Source organism: Aedes albopictus, chromosome 2, assembly GCF_035046485.1.
Source record: "Aedes albopictus strain Foshan chromosome 2, AalbF5, whole genome shotgun sequence".
NCBI lineage: Eukaryota > Metazoa > Arthropoda > Insecta > Diptera > Culicidae > Aedes > Aedes albopictus.
The window spans coordinates 512877395-512893921 of record NC_085137.1 but is presented as its reverse complement, the minus strand read 5'-3'; the positions used below and the strand labels follow the sequence as shown (position 1 = coordinate 512893921).

At 39.8% G+C, this 16527-nt stretch overlaps 1 protein-coding gene across 1 annotated transcript; it reads right to left on the bottom strand.

Annotated features, from left to right (window-relative positions):
* Positions 1-6358: 6358 nt before the first annotated feature.
* On the bottom strand, positions 6359-7377 carry LOC109409762 (collagenase-like). The gene is made up of 2 exons (XM_019683265.3): positions 7085-7377; positions 6359-7023 (listed from the first exon to the last, which is right to left on the bottom strand). Exons 1-2 carry the CDS (start codon positions 7360-7362, stop codon positions 6417-6419), a joined length of 885 nt encoding a protein of 294 aa, XP_019538810.3. The 5' UTR covers positions 7363-7377; the 3' UTR covers positions 6359-6416.
* Positions 7378-16527: the final 9150 nt, after the last annotated feature.

Here is a 16527-nt window from a genome sequence, read left to right as displayed (position 1 = left end):
ATTAGCCTGCAAAGGCTACTCGGTGTTCACTATTAGTAAACAAGTAGCAAGAAACAGTTTCAAATCAACTTGTTTGATAGCTTCCCAGATTTATGGTCAAGAAATTCGAGTAGAACGAAAGATGGCCAGTGTGGCGGCCATTTTGATACTCCAACAAGTGAAATTTAAAAACATGTGACAGTAGCGCACATTTTCTTTAATTTTACACGTTTATTTAATAAAATATATTTATCAATTTACATTACAAACAAACAGAAAATAAACTCTGTGACCTTTTCGTCACGTTATTAAGTCATCTTACAAGCAAGATGTTCGCTTAAAACTTTATTTTCAATTTTAGGACACTTTTTGCATAATAGTGTTTGAGTCTACATATAGAGTTGCAACCCTCTGGAGGACTTGTTTGGAGGCAAAGGGGTGTAAGTCAGTAGTTTAGTGGAAAAGGGGTGTAAGTGCCATTGACCAAAAAAATCCAATTTTCATATTCGAAGAAAAACAACGTATATAACGTGTGTGTTCATCTCCAGTGGTGGATATACTTAATAGTAGCATATTTGAGGGAATTCCGAACTTTTTCGATCGTTGTTGATTTTTTTTATAAGATGTCAAAGTTTACGTCCATTATCTCAAAAACAGGTTTTGGTCACTTACACCCCTTTGCTTCTGACCCCCTCAAATGTCATAACGCCAAAATTGGCCTTTTTTGACACCCACCCACCCCTTCGTAACATTGTTTATATGGGAAGAAAATTTTTTTGTTCGAGCTGTAACACCATGAAGTACACCCACCCACCCCCTCCAGCGTTATGACATTTGTGAACAAGCCCTTAGCTTTGGAAAGCCACAGTGTCCGTCCAGACACGACACTTACCAGATGGCTCCGCCTGTTATTGTAGGAGATAATGGTAGTAAAAGGAGGCCATTAAGATCTTGAGGACCGAAGAGGTAGAAAAATACATTTGTCCAAGTTTATCAACACTAGTGAAGTCCTGTGTGCAGTGTTCACTGTGTGTCTGTTGTGTGTGTAGGAATCTACACAAAGCCCCTTGGTATGACCGTGGTTTTACTACAAAGTACAGAGGTATACCCTAACCCCAAAACGGATCACCTTCCGCCGTGGCGATATCAGATCCGGCGTAGACTTGGGCAAGTGAAGTTCTGGCCATCCGCTATACCCAACCGAAGGCCTAAAGAAGGCTCATTTTCCGGAATCCGAGGAGATTCCGGTTCAGTTATGCGGTAAAGTTAGCATTTCAACCGTGGATAGAGAAGGAGCTGCAGCATGGAATAATTGAAGTTGGCAGCAGGAGTGTCTCCGGTAGACGTAGTAATTTGAGGCAGCGGCGGCGGCGACGGCGGCGCCACGCCATTTGCCGTATTCGGCGGTGGCGGCGGCGGCGTAATCGGCGTGACCTTATTTTTAAGTGAAATGCTAAAAAAACGTCAATACAGAATAATTTATTTCCCGTACTTAAGTGCAATTTTTATGCTATAAATGCAAGAGTTATGCTATAAATTTCAGAGAGAACCCTTAAGGACGTTTACCGGAAAATTTATAATGGATTCCTCTCGATAAAAATTCACAAAGTCGCACTTCTCTTCTGAGGATATTCTTTTCTAAAACATATTGTAAACCAGTGCTGTCATGGTAAAATCGGTTTTTTTAGTTGTTAGGGTTCTTTTCAGGAATTCCTCGAGGGATTCTGTCATACGTTTCTTCAGGAATTCCTCCAGAAAATTCTGAAAAGATTCATCTGGACGTTCCTCCAGGGGCTTCCTGGAAGATCCTCAGATATTCTTCCACGAGTGGGATCGCAAAATTCTAGAGATTTATAGAAACCTTCCTTCCGGGATTCTTTCATTTTTTTTCCGGTGACCCTTAAAAAATACCTTCAAAGATTCTTTCAGGAGTTCCTTTAGAAATCACTTCAGGATTTATTTCGCGACGTATCTCCAGGAATATCTCAAGAAAATCTCTTCTGAGAATTACTGCACAACATTCTCCAGTTTCCCAGGGTATTTCATTTACGATTCGTTTAAGAATACTTCACAAGTTCTTCTAGGGAAATTGTATCAGAGAGTGTTTCCACTAATACCATGCAGCATTGAGCAAGAAATTCTTTCAAGAATCCAGAATAACTCTAAGAGTTCTTCCAGGGTTTGTTCCAAGTCATCCTTCAACAATTCATTAGGGAAATCATTCAAGAATTCTTCATTTGTCTGCAATATCCGCACGAATTCCCAATGAATTGTTTTCAAGGATTGCTTCAGAAACTTTTTAAAGATTCAATTCATAAATTCCTCAAAAAAATCTTTAAAAATTCCTGCAGAGAATTTATTAGAAACTTCTCCAGGATTTTTCCTTAAATTTTCCAAAATTTTCCCATAAAATTCTTCTACAAATTCCTCCAAAGCCATCTCAGAAGTTTCTTTTTTACTCACCCCTCTGTTGGGGAAATTAAACCCCTGCGTCCAATTGACTGAACTTTTGACGTGAATCTCAGGAGCCCCCCCGGGGACTTTTCAAGGAGCTCCTCCAACGATTGTTACTGACATTGTTTCAATAAATTAAATTCTCCAGGAAATTTTTAAACATTTCCTTAGAAATTCTTTCAGGTAACCCTCGATGAATAACTTCTTCATGTTATATGTGATTTCATAAAATACTTCTGTAAATATCTGTGGAATAATATCTCAAAGAACTCCCGGACGAATCACTAAAGGAATCCATGTAAAGAACCGCAGAAGGGATTCCAAAGAGAAACTTTCTATGCATTGCTTCGGTAACCTCTGACGATATTTTAAACGGAAATCCTTGGAAGAATTTCCGAAGGAATTGCTGAAAATTCTGAAAATGAAAAAAAAAACATGGAAAAATGTTTAAGGTAATCTCTTACTGACATTCATGAAAAATCCTTAAACTACCGAAGGAGTCTTAAGTGATATTTCAGAAAGAAATCTTTATCTATATATATAAAAATGCAGTGGCATACGTGGAACCGCCCATAACTTGCGAACGGAAGGTCCGATTTTGGTCGTCTTAGTTTTGTTCTGTTACTTTTCACCCAAGGAAGGTTTATGAAGCATAAAACATGGAAAAAATTATAGTTTTTGAAAATCGATCTTCCATACCGGGGACCGGGGATTTGGTCTTGGCTAGAAACTTAAAACGTCAAAAAACGCAGTAGGCAAGACAAAGTTTGCCGGCTACAGCTAGTTATATGTAATAAGCTTTAAATGGAACCCATAAAGGAATTTCTGAAAGAATTCTTGGACGAATTTTTGAATAAATAGTTTATCTAATTCCTGAAGATTATGTAAAAGAGACCCAAGGAAAAATCTAGAAAGAATTGCTGAAGAAATTTCTGGACACTCTCCCTCAGAAACCCTTGGTGGAATATCTACAAGGATTTATTTAAAAATATTTAGAAAAAATTCAAGTGAAATCTTTTACCAAAACTCATGGAGGATGTTCGGAAAGAAATCCCGGAGGAATTCATGAACATATTTTCAAAGGAATCCCTGAAGGGCTGTCTGGAGACATATTATATCTTCTGTAAAGGTTCCTAGAAATTTCCGAAGGAATATATGTAAAACTTTCTAGAAATTGTTACTGAAATATTTATAAATTTCTTAAAGAATCCGAAGAAAAAATCCTAATGGTATCCGTGGAAGAATTTCAGGAGGAATTACTGGTGGAATACGTAGAGGAATATCCGGAGGAACTCATGAACTATATGATTTTTTTTCAGAATTCACTGAAAGAATATCTACTGGAAATATCTTCTGAAGAATGTGCTGGGGACACTCCACGAAGTAATGTTTAGAAGAAGTCCGAAGGAGGAATTCCTGAACGAACTCTGGGATAACTGTGTAAATATAATTCCTGGAGTTATTTCTGAAGGGCGAAAGTCCGTAAGTTACGCCACGTTTTGAGGAGGGAGGGATTCCGAAGTGTGTGATAATTTCAGAGGAGTCCTATACAATACAAAAATTTGTAGAGGTTCGACTGGAAAGTTGACATATTTCTGCTTTCAATCCAAGAAAAGCGTTGACAATGAGATTGGAAAAACAACGCTTTTCTTGAACTGAAAGCCGAAATCCCATGACCTATACAAAAAGTGTGCGATAGAAGGGAGGGTGGGTTGAAAATGGAGATTTTTGCGTGAACTTATGAAGCCATTTCAGTGGTTCTGCATAGAAATTCATTTGAAAATTTATGGAGTATGTTGAAGCATCTCTAAAAAAAATCGGATAGAACATTCGGATTTTTTTAAGAATCCTTGGAGAAATTTCTGAAAGAATTCTGGACTCTTTATTTTCTAAAACTAAAACGCTGTTAGGATGTCAGGAATCCATGGATGGTTTTCTGAAAGAATTCCAGGAGAAATTTCTGAAAAAATCCATGACGGAGTTTTCTTAAGCATGAAGTATTTTAGAACAATTCATGGTGAAATTTCTCTAGGGTCCTCTGGGGGGAATTTCTAAAGATTGCATGGAATATATGACTTCAAGACTGTTATTCGTAAATTGCCATGAAAATCTTCTAAGACATATACAAATAATATGTTGGTGGATGTGTTTGTAAACCTAATTAAAATACCGCCAAGAATTTTGTGGGTAATTCGTTATAGTTTACAAAAGAGGCTCACTTAGTACTTAAAATAGAATTAATGAAGATCTTCAAAGTATCGCTGTAAGAAATCACTAAAGTAAATCACATAGAAATATAACAAAAGATTTACAAGAACTTCTGAAAAATACGCCTAATATGCACATGAAAAAATAATAGAAACTGTTTAAAAATTATCACTTTTAATGCTATCAGGTTTAAATATGTTGTTCGTAAAATGCTGGTGAGAAAAAAAAATCTTTGTTGTTTTCTCTTCGGCGTGGGAAATTTTGTTCGGCGGCGTGGAAAAATATGAACAGCGGCGCGCCGGGTCAATTTAACTGGCGGCAGCGGCGTGGAAAAATACTCGGCGCGGCGGCGCGGCGCGGCGGCGCACACGTCTACTCCGAAGTAAGGAATATGTCTACTCAAATGAATGTATTATTTCTAGTCTGTGTTTGACCGTCATCCATTATGGAAATCCTGTGGTGCTCCTTCACTGCTACCATTGAACAAATTTTCGAAATTCTCCATCCTCCTGGTAGCCACCATTATTGTTTTGTCTGTCAGCATAGGTGTGCATTCATTATTGAAATAACAAGACTTGTTATTTTCTAGGTGTTATTCATACAAGCAAAGCTAGGTAGTGGGTAGCAATCAGAATTAATTTTAGCACCACGATAGTTCCTGATGTCAATAATGTCGGAGAAGTACCGTTTACCAAACGGATCGTGGCCGATTTGCGGTTCCGTCTGCTGCGGTGATCTCCGGTGGTAACAATAAGAGAAGCTGTGTTGGAAGAAGGTTCTACGAATGATCATGTTCTTGGAGGCGGTAAAAAAAGACAATTACACCGTCTTCGACCTTGCGGCCTCTACAGACTGAACACTACAAACATTCGACAATGGACAACACATATTACACCCAGTGGCCCAGTGGAGAATTTTCCGTTTGACGAAAAGTTTTCCCCGGCTGGAGCGGGAATCGAACCCACACTCCGAGGCTTACGAGACACTTAAACGACTGACGCCGCTAACCGCTCGGCCACGGAAGCCCACAAGGATGGGGCTTCTAAAAATCGATAAGTCGTTCGTCTACTGGTGGGTGCTGAACTTTTCAATCGAAGGTCTGAATTCCTCTTACAACGTGTGTTGTCACAGCTATGGTAAAAGGTATGATAACCTCCAAATTATGGATCCTGTCCAATTCATCTCCTGCAGCGTTACGATGCCGAACCCGCGGTTTTTAAGTATATCGGCGAGTATGCGGGTGCTGCTGAAGAAGTTGTGAGATCGTCAATTCCACGAACCAAGTTTCCAACCGCCAGTCTATTTGTTTGTTGGGGTAGCTGCTCTGTTCGTATTTTTCTGTTGCGGCTGACTTGCAGTTGTAGTTGATCAGCCACCCCTAACATGGGGAGCAGACGCAGTCGGGAGCCGCTCCTCCTGGAGAACAGACCCTCCCTTCTCTGTCAGTCTACGATCAAGGTTCCCACCGGGGTTGGTTACCCGATCTTCCCTAGGGTTGCTCACACCTTGGCCGATGTTACGGGGAGGTAGGGATAGGAGTTGCTGGGAAGGGGCAGATGGCCTCTAAGGGGTCTGTCCTACGCGTTACTCAGCATAGAACACATTTGTGCCGGTCACAGGACATAAAAATGCTGAAATAGTCAGTTGACAATGAAAGCTCCTGTTCCAACGAAGATGTAATAAAACAAAGAAGATGACAATACATATACACCTAGGGTTTTACGATTATTTTTTTATTTATTAACTATCAATTAAATATAAGATACTAAAGGAGATTATTGGAAATTATCCTGGATCACAATGTCCGAGTTGTTCTCAATCCAATCGAGATACGCAGAAATGCGAGTGAATACCGCTGCCCGGCCTCCATCGCAACCCAAAACCGAGTGGAACGAGAACACTCCAATCAGGGTGGTGATTCCGTCGGCGTCCGTAATGGTCAACGGAGCACCGCTGTCTCCCTGGCAGGGCGATCCTTGTCCAGTGGCCGCATTGACACCTTCCGTACAGATGTGCTCATCCAGAATGGAGTTCGTCGGCAAGCTCAATCGGCACGACAGGTTCGTAATGACCTGTGACCTTCCGAAACGTAGAACATCGGAGTTGCTGGTACCCTCGCCGAACCGTCCCCATCCCATGAAGGTTCCTTGCTGTCCAACGAAAGTGGCCGCCACTTGGCGACGGTTTGGCAAACGAACTGGCCGGACATTTTCCGAGAAGCTGATCGGGATCGGCAAGACGGCAAAGGCGACATCGAAGTCATCGGTACCTTCAATGTACCCATTGTGAACGATGAACTGAGTAACAGTCATGCGAATTTGACCCGACTCGTTGGCATCGTTGATACGAAGTCCACCGATAACGGCAACGGCACTTTGGATTCTGAAAAGCAAAGGGTAATGAAGTCACACCAGGTCCAAGTAGCAACACGTGTCCAGCTTACCCATTGACGCAGCTGGCCGAGGTCAGAATGAAACGGTTAGACAGCAATGCTCCTGCGCATTGACCGGACATCAGGATGTTGATACGGGTGAGGAGGCCGACTGCGTACGGGAACTGACCAAGCGCTGCAGTTGATCCGCCAACCACGCGTTCTTCCTTCTGTGGAACGATGGAAGCTGTGGCCACAGCCACCAGCACTAAGGCAAAAACGGCCAGGGACTTCATGTTGGCGGATTGGATTATCGCGACTAACTGAATGCCCAGCCCAATGATCGACATGCTATTTAAGGGCCCTTCCCATCTACGCAGTCTGTCGGCTTATCAGTTCCAAAATTCAATTTTTGCGAAAAATAAATGGAAAGAGCTGATAAGAGCTACGGAACATCTGGGCAGAACAGGTGTGAGCATTAACGTTTCAGTTCCTAACCACACGATCGAAATTTCCCACATTGTTTAGCTGCACACGGTAAAAATTCTGCATGCTAAATGTAAAGGAAAAATCCCTTAACTATTCAATGTCGTAATCAACATGATCAGAAGTGCTTTTCCTTTGAGATCGCAATGCTGTCAGTGTTGATTTGAGGACCAAAACAAACCCACCAGAGAAATCAACAGAAAATCCCTTCGATTTGCACTACTGTAAAAAGCAATACGATCCAAAGTGAAAAGTTGTTGATTTGGTAATGACTGTTTTGGGCATAAAAGTAAATATAGATGACAGGCGGTAGAAAGTGCTTCGCTTCGATTCGCACCTCTCTAACAGATGTGTGAAGCAGTGTAGTGGTAAAATAGTTGATCGTGACTCTAAAGGTCCTGGTATCGAATCTGGGTGCGGCTGTACACATTTTTTTTAAATTTTAGTTTTGAAATCAAAACATTGTCAACGACGAATTGATGTGAAGATACATTAAAATTGAAGAGGCATTGGATGTTCTTTGTCAAATGATATGTAATTGATAACAAACTGATTGAACAGTAGTGCGAATTCAAGTGCCAATCAGTTTATATCACAGTGCAGATTTTTTACCATGGTAAATGCCATCCCGATATTCTTGGTTCGACATGGGTTAGTGGTCGTTTTCGTATAATGATGTTTCGTATAATTAATTATTGGTTTTGAGAACCATTGATCCGGAAGATTATTGGCTCTTATCATCTCGAGATTGGTGAAATTCATCTGATCTGGTGAGTTTGTTCCTGTATATCGTCTTGAAACATTGGTATCAAAACCTTGACTAATCGTATCTAGGAGTCCATTACCTAGTCACTAAGTATATCCAAATTCTCGCGATACCTATGAGGGGATTGGAGGTCAAAATTAGTCATGTTTTATTTCTTAGGTGTTCGCAACATTGGCAGTTACTTATCCAAGCATACAAGCTCTAGACTTTTTACCTAGAACAGATTTTTATGCAGTTTAGTAAATTTTAATCACTCTGTTCCTAAGTCTAGACGAATTGTTATTGGAAGTTAATGTTTTCTATAAAACTATTTTATATTATCAATCCAGTTGAAAATAGGAGTTTTCGACTAGAGAAGTTTAATTTTTCTTCAAATCCGTGTATCGGACCTAACTTTGGAAGTGGGGCGCTGTATATACATCTACTATAGTATACCAGGGCCGCTATACAGCGCACCACTTCCGAAGTTACGTCCGACGTATGGATTTGGAGAAAAATCCAACTTCGCTAGTCGAAAATACCGGATTCCAGCTGGATTGACCCAGCGTGGCTAGCCACGTTTCTAAAAAGTAGTTTTTTTTTATCCAATCAAGACAATCCTAGAATTTCCTGAAAGGAAAATTTCAAGAAGCTTTCTTGAAGGCTAATGTATCAATGCATATGTGAAATATCTCACTCAGCATGGTGCATCTCTTTGGGAAGCGCCAGAAGGTATAGTATTATGTACCCAACCTTAGTTAATATTTGACTGTTGTAGGGTTCTAATTCATGGTATAAAAGAAACTTCAAGATCTTTCTACAACAGGATTGATGCAGCAATGCTACTATGCACCAATGCAAAAATACAGCGATGCATCACTGAAGCGATACAACAATGCAGCGATACACCAATGCAACAATGCAGCAATGCACCGATGCATCAATGTAGCAATGCACCAATAATGTAACACTAACAATACACCAATGCACGACGTAACAATGCAAATATACACGGTAAAACCGCTCATCACCTAAAATGTGTAAGATCTACTCATAACTGCATAATTTCCAGACCACCAACAATGTGTAACAGTAACACATTTACAAAAAACTGCTTATACACTCTTCTAGATGCGAAATGTCGATATTTTTTGCTTACCAAGGTCACTAGTAAACCTAGCTAGAGTGCCGTACACAATTTTTTTTTGCGAATTCCACGATTTTGTGGACGCAGGAGCTGATTTTGTGAATGTGTTAGGGTTACACATTGTTGGTGTAGTCTGGAAATTATGCACTTTAGTGCTGATCTGATTTAGGGTGTAATACGTGTATAACTGTCATACCGTGTGACACAATTCAACGAAACATTTGAAAGCGTTATGGAAGGACAGACAACTTTGGGATTTCATATCTGTTATTTTTATTCACAGAATCTTCTAGAAGGAAACCTTCGATGCATTGATGTAGGTACAACCAATGCAACGATGCATCAATGGAACGATGCACCAATGCAACAAAGCAAAAATCCACCAATGCAACGATGCACCAAACCAATGTAATGATGCCGCGATTCAATCAATGCAACGATGCACCTATGCAATGATGCACAAATTCTAAGTAGTACCAATGCAACGATGCACCAATGCACCAATTTAACGATGTACTTATGCACCAATGCAACGATGCACGTATGGAACGATGCCCCAATGCAATGATGCACCAATGCAACGATGCACCAATAGGCTCCTAAAGGCCTATCTCAATTTCTGCATAATTCGATCAAGCATTGATTAAAACGACATGTTTACTCATTTTTTAAGTATTCCTATTAGGTAAAGCCCATAAAATATATTTTCAAAAATTTTAATAATTTTTGCAACACTCCTTGTTTAGCACTCAATATTGGGTAAATTTTGTTTACCGTGTATGTCAAACAGGAACATTTGTTGTCAAAAGTGAGCCAATGTGGTGTCTTTTGCAACCCGCCGTTTCATTTTCGTTACGTCAAGGTTGACCTCGAATGTCAAACAAGACTTGCTCATCATTATTTTATTTTCGAGTTTATTAACTATTCTGTTATTGTTCAAGTTCGGAAAAAATACCATTGTGATCAGAAAACCAAGCTCTTTCGTGTTATGCACCAAAAGCGCGAAAATATTTTTCATTTTAGGACCCTATTCAAAGACGTACCAATGCAACTATGCACAGTAAAACCAAAGACTAATTTCAAGACCTCGACGTACCAAAGAAAATCATTAAATTTTCGGTGTCCAGTCCGGTACCCAATAAATATTCATTATCGTGTATTTTTTTCCGTGTAAATTGCCTTTTGTGTAAATTATATTTATAATGCTATAGCGTGTTACACCGATCTGACAGCTCTGACAGCAAGGGACTAAACATAAATTACGTAAAGTGGGTACCGAGGATTGTTCACAATCTGCGAACTTGACTGCGGAAAAAATCGCGACCATGACGCCGCTGGTAAAACCGCTCAGCACTAGAATGTGTAAGAGTTACACATTCACAAAATCTGCTCCTGCGTCCACAAAATCGTTAAAGTTGCATTTATTTTTGTATGGCAATCTAGCTAGGTTTACTAGTGACCTTGGCGAACCAAAACATAATGACCATTTTGCATCTAGAATAGTGTACGAGCAGATTTTGTGAATGTGTAACTCTTAAACATTTTATGAGTGGTATGGAAATTATGCATTTATGAGTAGGTCTTACACATTTTAAGTGCTGAGCAGTTTTAGCGTGTGCACCTATGCAACGATGTATCAATACAATGATGCATCAAAGCAATGATGTACCAATTTAACGCACGCTAAAACTGATCAGCACTAAAATGTGTAAGACCTACTCATAAGTGCATAATTTCCAGACCACACAAAAATGAGTGACAGTTACACATTCTCAAAAAACAGCTCGTACACTCGTCTAGATGCGAAATGTTGATTTTTTTTTGTTTTCCAAGGTCACTAGTAAACCTAGCTAGATTGGCGTACAAAAATTTTTGCGAATTTAACGATTTTGCGGACACTGGAGCTGATTTTGTGAATGTGCAAGGGTTACACATTTTTGGTGTAGTCTGGAAATTATGCACTTTAGTGCTGAGCGGCGTTAGCGTGCGATGCACTATCGCAATAATTCAACCAATTCAACACAAGTGCAGTGCTCCAGTGCAATTATTATTGTAGCTTTTATTCTGTGAAACATTTCAATGAAACGTTTCAAATCGTGACGGATATACAGACAACTCTTGGATTTTATATACATGATTTTTAATTGAAATTTGTTTGATGTTTTCTGCTTTTTTCAGTTATGAAGCTCAAATATTAACTTCCTGGAACCTGTTTAGCTACACTCCCGTGCAAAAGTTTGGTGTCACCCCCTCAAAAACATGGAAATGTTTTTCGGTCATATCTCAGTCATCTCTCATTTAATCCACTCGTGCTTCGACTCTCTCGAAAGATAAAGAGTTAGATTTGATTCGTATGTACTTTTCACAAATTTTATATGAAATTTTTACTATAAAAACTTTACCTAAACTTACATGTTTTTCCTAAATCTGTTCGAAAAATAGTTTTTCGTGTAATTAAAAATTGGGTCGGCCAAATTTTGAAATAAAAGTTGCATCAGAACCCCATTTCTATCCTCTTTGACTGCCATTCATTAGATTTAAGTGGAAAATTTCATAACATAATTTAAATTATCGAGTTAGGTTTACACGTCACCGTGCAAAAGTTTGGGGTCACCTTCCAAATGAAATCTGAGTCGGATTTTTATTCAAATCATTTTTTTTGTACAACTCCAATTTCTTCCCTTGGTAGTTGAAAGGCAAGACACAGAAATGGTTATGGAATGTTTATAAATGAACTTCTTGACTAAATTACACTCTTAAGGTAGAAAATGGAATATACAATCCATGCCAAATCAGCAAAGTTCGTTATATAAAGTGTGAAATCGAATGGAAGTGAGATGAAAATTACTGATCTTTGAATTCTACCCTACATAAATGTAAGGGTCTTAACCAGAATTATACCATTTTCCAAAACCCATAACAACTGTGTAGGTTCGATCTGCACGTGCTGGGTGCATTGCGGAGTTCCGCAGAAGACGTCCACCGCGTTCAACAGTCACAACAACGAATGCCATTTCTCCGAGTAAACTATTACTATCCAAATCGGGATTTGGATTTTGGTGTAATGGTGCGGATCTCTGCATATTTTTAATTAAATGTTTGGCACAACCCCTTTGTGAACGGACTGGTACTCAAAACTTCTGGGAAAAATAATTAGGGAACTTTCTAAAATATGGGCAGGTTTTTTTCCGAGGATTTTTCAGAGCTAATTTGAAACAAGTGATTCCGCAAAGCGGGCGAAATCGCCCCTCAAGGGGCGGAAATCAGACTGAAGGGGGCGAAAATTTTAAAGGGGGGGGGGGGCGAGTTTTTGAACGATTGTACAATATCCCCTATCCATGGATCGCATCGCCGACCCAACGGTGCCTCCCAGATCTACCATCCTTTCCGTCTAACAATTATTTCAGTCCGTGCTGGTTGTGGGGATACAGAGGTGATCGCGGTCTTCAGTAGCAATAACCAGCACACTCTAACATTCCTTTCCCTTCCCAACTGACTATAAGGACGTGGCCGGCGCCGTTATTGATCCAAAATGTATGAGCTGCTTAAATTGCACTTTGAGAATAAGTGGAGTGTCCCAGGCCTTATTCATTTGGATCTCAGTGCGATTGTTACCAGCTCAGATCAATCACTGAGGAGCAACCATTGACATGTATAGTCAGATTTGATCGTTGATCGTGATCGATTGTACAATATCATTAATATCAAAACAAGTCCAGAATGTCAACTGAATCATGAAAACTCCCTGAAATTTCAAGATTTTATTTTTGTTTCTAGGATTACCGAAAAAATACCGTTTCTAAACGTTTCTGGAAACTGACGAAATTTAAAAAAAAAGAAAATGTGTATGTGACCTTTATGGCCTTTCTATAAAAAAAAACAAGTAAGACTGCTACAAAAATTTCCAAAGACATTTTTAGGGATTCTGAAAATCCTAAAAAAACATAGGGTGACAATGGGTATTATCGGCAGGTTTGTTCTCTTCGTCAAGAGGGGTTTTTGTCAGCCAAATTACCTGAAACTTGGCCATATAATTCAGCTTAGTTGGGAAGGATTTGAGACCAACTCTGAGTTCTATAGGTTTAAAAAACCCCCCAAAGACGAAGAGAACAAAACGGCCGAGAATAGGTAATTTTCTCTATGTTAAGAATCTTTGATGGCCAACATTTGTTTGTTTTTGTCGAAAATACTAAAGGAGCATGGTTTTATGGCATGATTATGACATTAAAATTTTGGTTTTAGTACATAGGTGGATTTCTTCATGGAATTTTCAATCAAAAACATAAGTCTTAGATGGATTTCAGCACACTATACGCTTAAAATTCGTCACATATTGATTGAAAATTTGTCGGAATAGCTTCACGGAAGAATTTGAAACTTTGCTTAATAAATACTAGAACTTTCCAGAAATTCAGCGTCAAATTTCCTACAAACATTTCCTTAAAACACTGTTCACTTCTTCAAAGTTGGCCTCAAATCTTTCCCAACCAAGCAAGTTTCGGGTAATTTGGCCGGCAAAAACCTCTCATGACGATGAGAACGAACCTGCCGATAATACCCAAAGCCACCCGACTCAAATTCATACGAAGCTTGTCAATTTAGATCATTGTCTTTTTTTTGTTTTAAATTACTGTGAAACACAAACTACATTTGAAAACATACATATTTGACTGTAAGCTTTACGTAAAAGATATTTTCGTATTTTTTTCAAATTTTCACCAGGTTTGTAGGTATGACCAAACATTAATTCTCAAGCATTGAAGAACCCCTTTATAGAACACTTGTAAAACATCAGGTTGAAGGTACCGAGTGCTTAAGTGCCCCACACAATGCATACGTTTGCGTGTGCGTGACAGTAGTTTGACACATCCAAATTCCTGTGTGGTAGTGGTTTGTGTTCAGATTTCCCGTGTTAATCTAGGGGTGATACACAAATTATGTCACGCAAAAATCGACCATTTTCAACCCCCCCCCCCCTCCCCCCTATGTCACACTTTTTGTATGAGACCTTATTATTATTTGTATGGGTCGTCACGTTATGCAAACCCCCCTCTCCCCCCTAAAAGCATGACGTAATTTGTGCATGGCCCCCTATCTGTAAGAACTTTGTAAACATCTTTTGTTCTCACGTATATGAATAGGCTTGTAGTAGGTTTCGTGAGACTTTTTGGACAACTCAATGGGAAACTGTCAAACAAACGCAAACCCCGACGGAACGGACGCTATGTCTTCCAGGCTTTATATATAGGGGTCGTACACAAATTACGTCACGCTTTTAGGGGGGAGGGGGGGTTTTGCAGAACGTGACGACCCTTACAAAAAAAAAAATGAGGAGGGGGGGGGTTTGAAAAAGGTCGATTTTTGCGTGACATAATTTGTGTATCACCCCATATATCCCCAGTTCGTTCTACAGTAGACGTTCGATAACTGCAACATGTTTACGTTTCACTTAGCGAACGAAATTCCGATAACTGCAACGCCTGACATTGTCAATAAACCATCAACTGACGTTAAATGAACGTGAACTTCATCCGACTGTTCATTTGGGCTAACATGGCGCACCATTTTTTTTTTTTGACATTTTGCGGTGCGATAACTGCAAATTTGATGCACTTACCGGACTTTCAGTAAACCGTTTGCACCGACCGAAGGTCTAGGCACAGACAAACAGACATATTACTTAGAAAAAATTAGTTTCAAAAACATCGTTTGGCATCTTACTAGCACCCTCTTTAATGCACAATCCGAAGCATTCGTTTGCAGGTGTACTATCCCTCGGCTCAAAGTAATAATTTAGCAGGTGACGAATAAAATGGTGAATAAAAGTTCATGATTGAGTCATTTTATGTAAACATTGACCGGCCTCGCGTTCATTTCTCTTCAAAAGTGAAACGTTATGTAGAAACAGCAGCGCCACCATGACACATGCGAACACAGTCCGAACCACACTGAATTTTCAAAATGACCGTTAAATCGTGCGACGATTGCGATTTGAGTGGTATGTCTGTTTGTCTGTGGTCTAGGTACTGTATCTAGGCTGATCGAGAAAAGAAGTTAATATTAGTCCTGTTCAACGACGCAGGTTGAACTTGCTGAATCTTGCTCTTACCCATTTGTCATCAAACGGGTAAGAGCGGGATGCAGCAACTTCGAGCAAGTTCAACCTGCGTCGTTGAACAGGACTATTGATGATCAACTTCATAGGGCTCGAACAGCCGTGAAAACCCTTTGGTCATCGAAAAACGTAACCCTTTTTGTTATTTTGTTTTGATTCTGCGTTCCGTTTCACCCCGTTCCATGAGCAGAATGACGCTTGAACCATTTTTAGTTTGAACGATGTGCAGATTAGCGGAGGTCAAATTAAAAAGTGTTTAGATTAGATGCTGTTTAACCAATGAGGGTAGACGGTATTTATGATATTTTTTTATCACGGGTTTCAACCGCGAAGACAATATTATCCGTTGCAAGAAAAATTATCGCGCAAAGCTACTTGAAAACGCTAAAAGATGTGCGCAGTTGCATTTAATCGCTTGAATATGTTCTGCGCGGTTAATCTTTGGGTAATTTCCGCACTTATTGCAGAAGACACGAACATGATTTGATGTACTGGCGACGGTCTATGAGCGATTATACACATATTTGCGCGAGAATCTACGGCGAAACGCGCAATATTGTCGGGCCGCCACCAACCCGAACTTCGCACAATCAAGTCGCGACGCGACCCTACTTGCGACGTTTTTTAATCATGTCAAAAGTAGTGCGCATCCTTCCCGTTGTTGTCAGCAACACAGCGCCCTAGTCATAGATGCGAAACAGTTGCGACACTTGTGGACCAAGAAAATAGCAATTTTTTATTTTGATTCAATGTGTTGGAATTGATTCCAACCGGATAGACACTCTTTATATAGCCTTCACTGTAACGGAACCATTTTCCATTTCGTTCCTTGCGTTCTGTACCACCGTGAATGTCAAACTTTTCTGACAGTCCCCTTCGTTACCCGTTTCGTTTCGGTTGTGTGTGTTTGTGTTGCATCTTGCATCATTCATTCAATCGCATTCATTCAAGCGCGTTATTAACGACTTTTGCTTCGTTTTCGTCTGCGGCGTTGCGTTCTCTGTTTTCACTTTTCAGTCAGT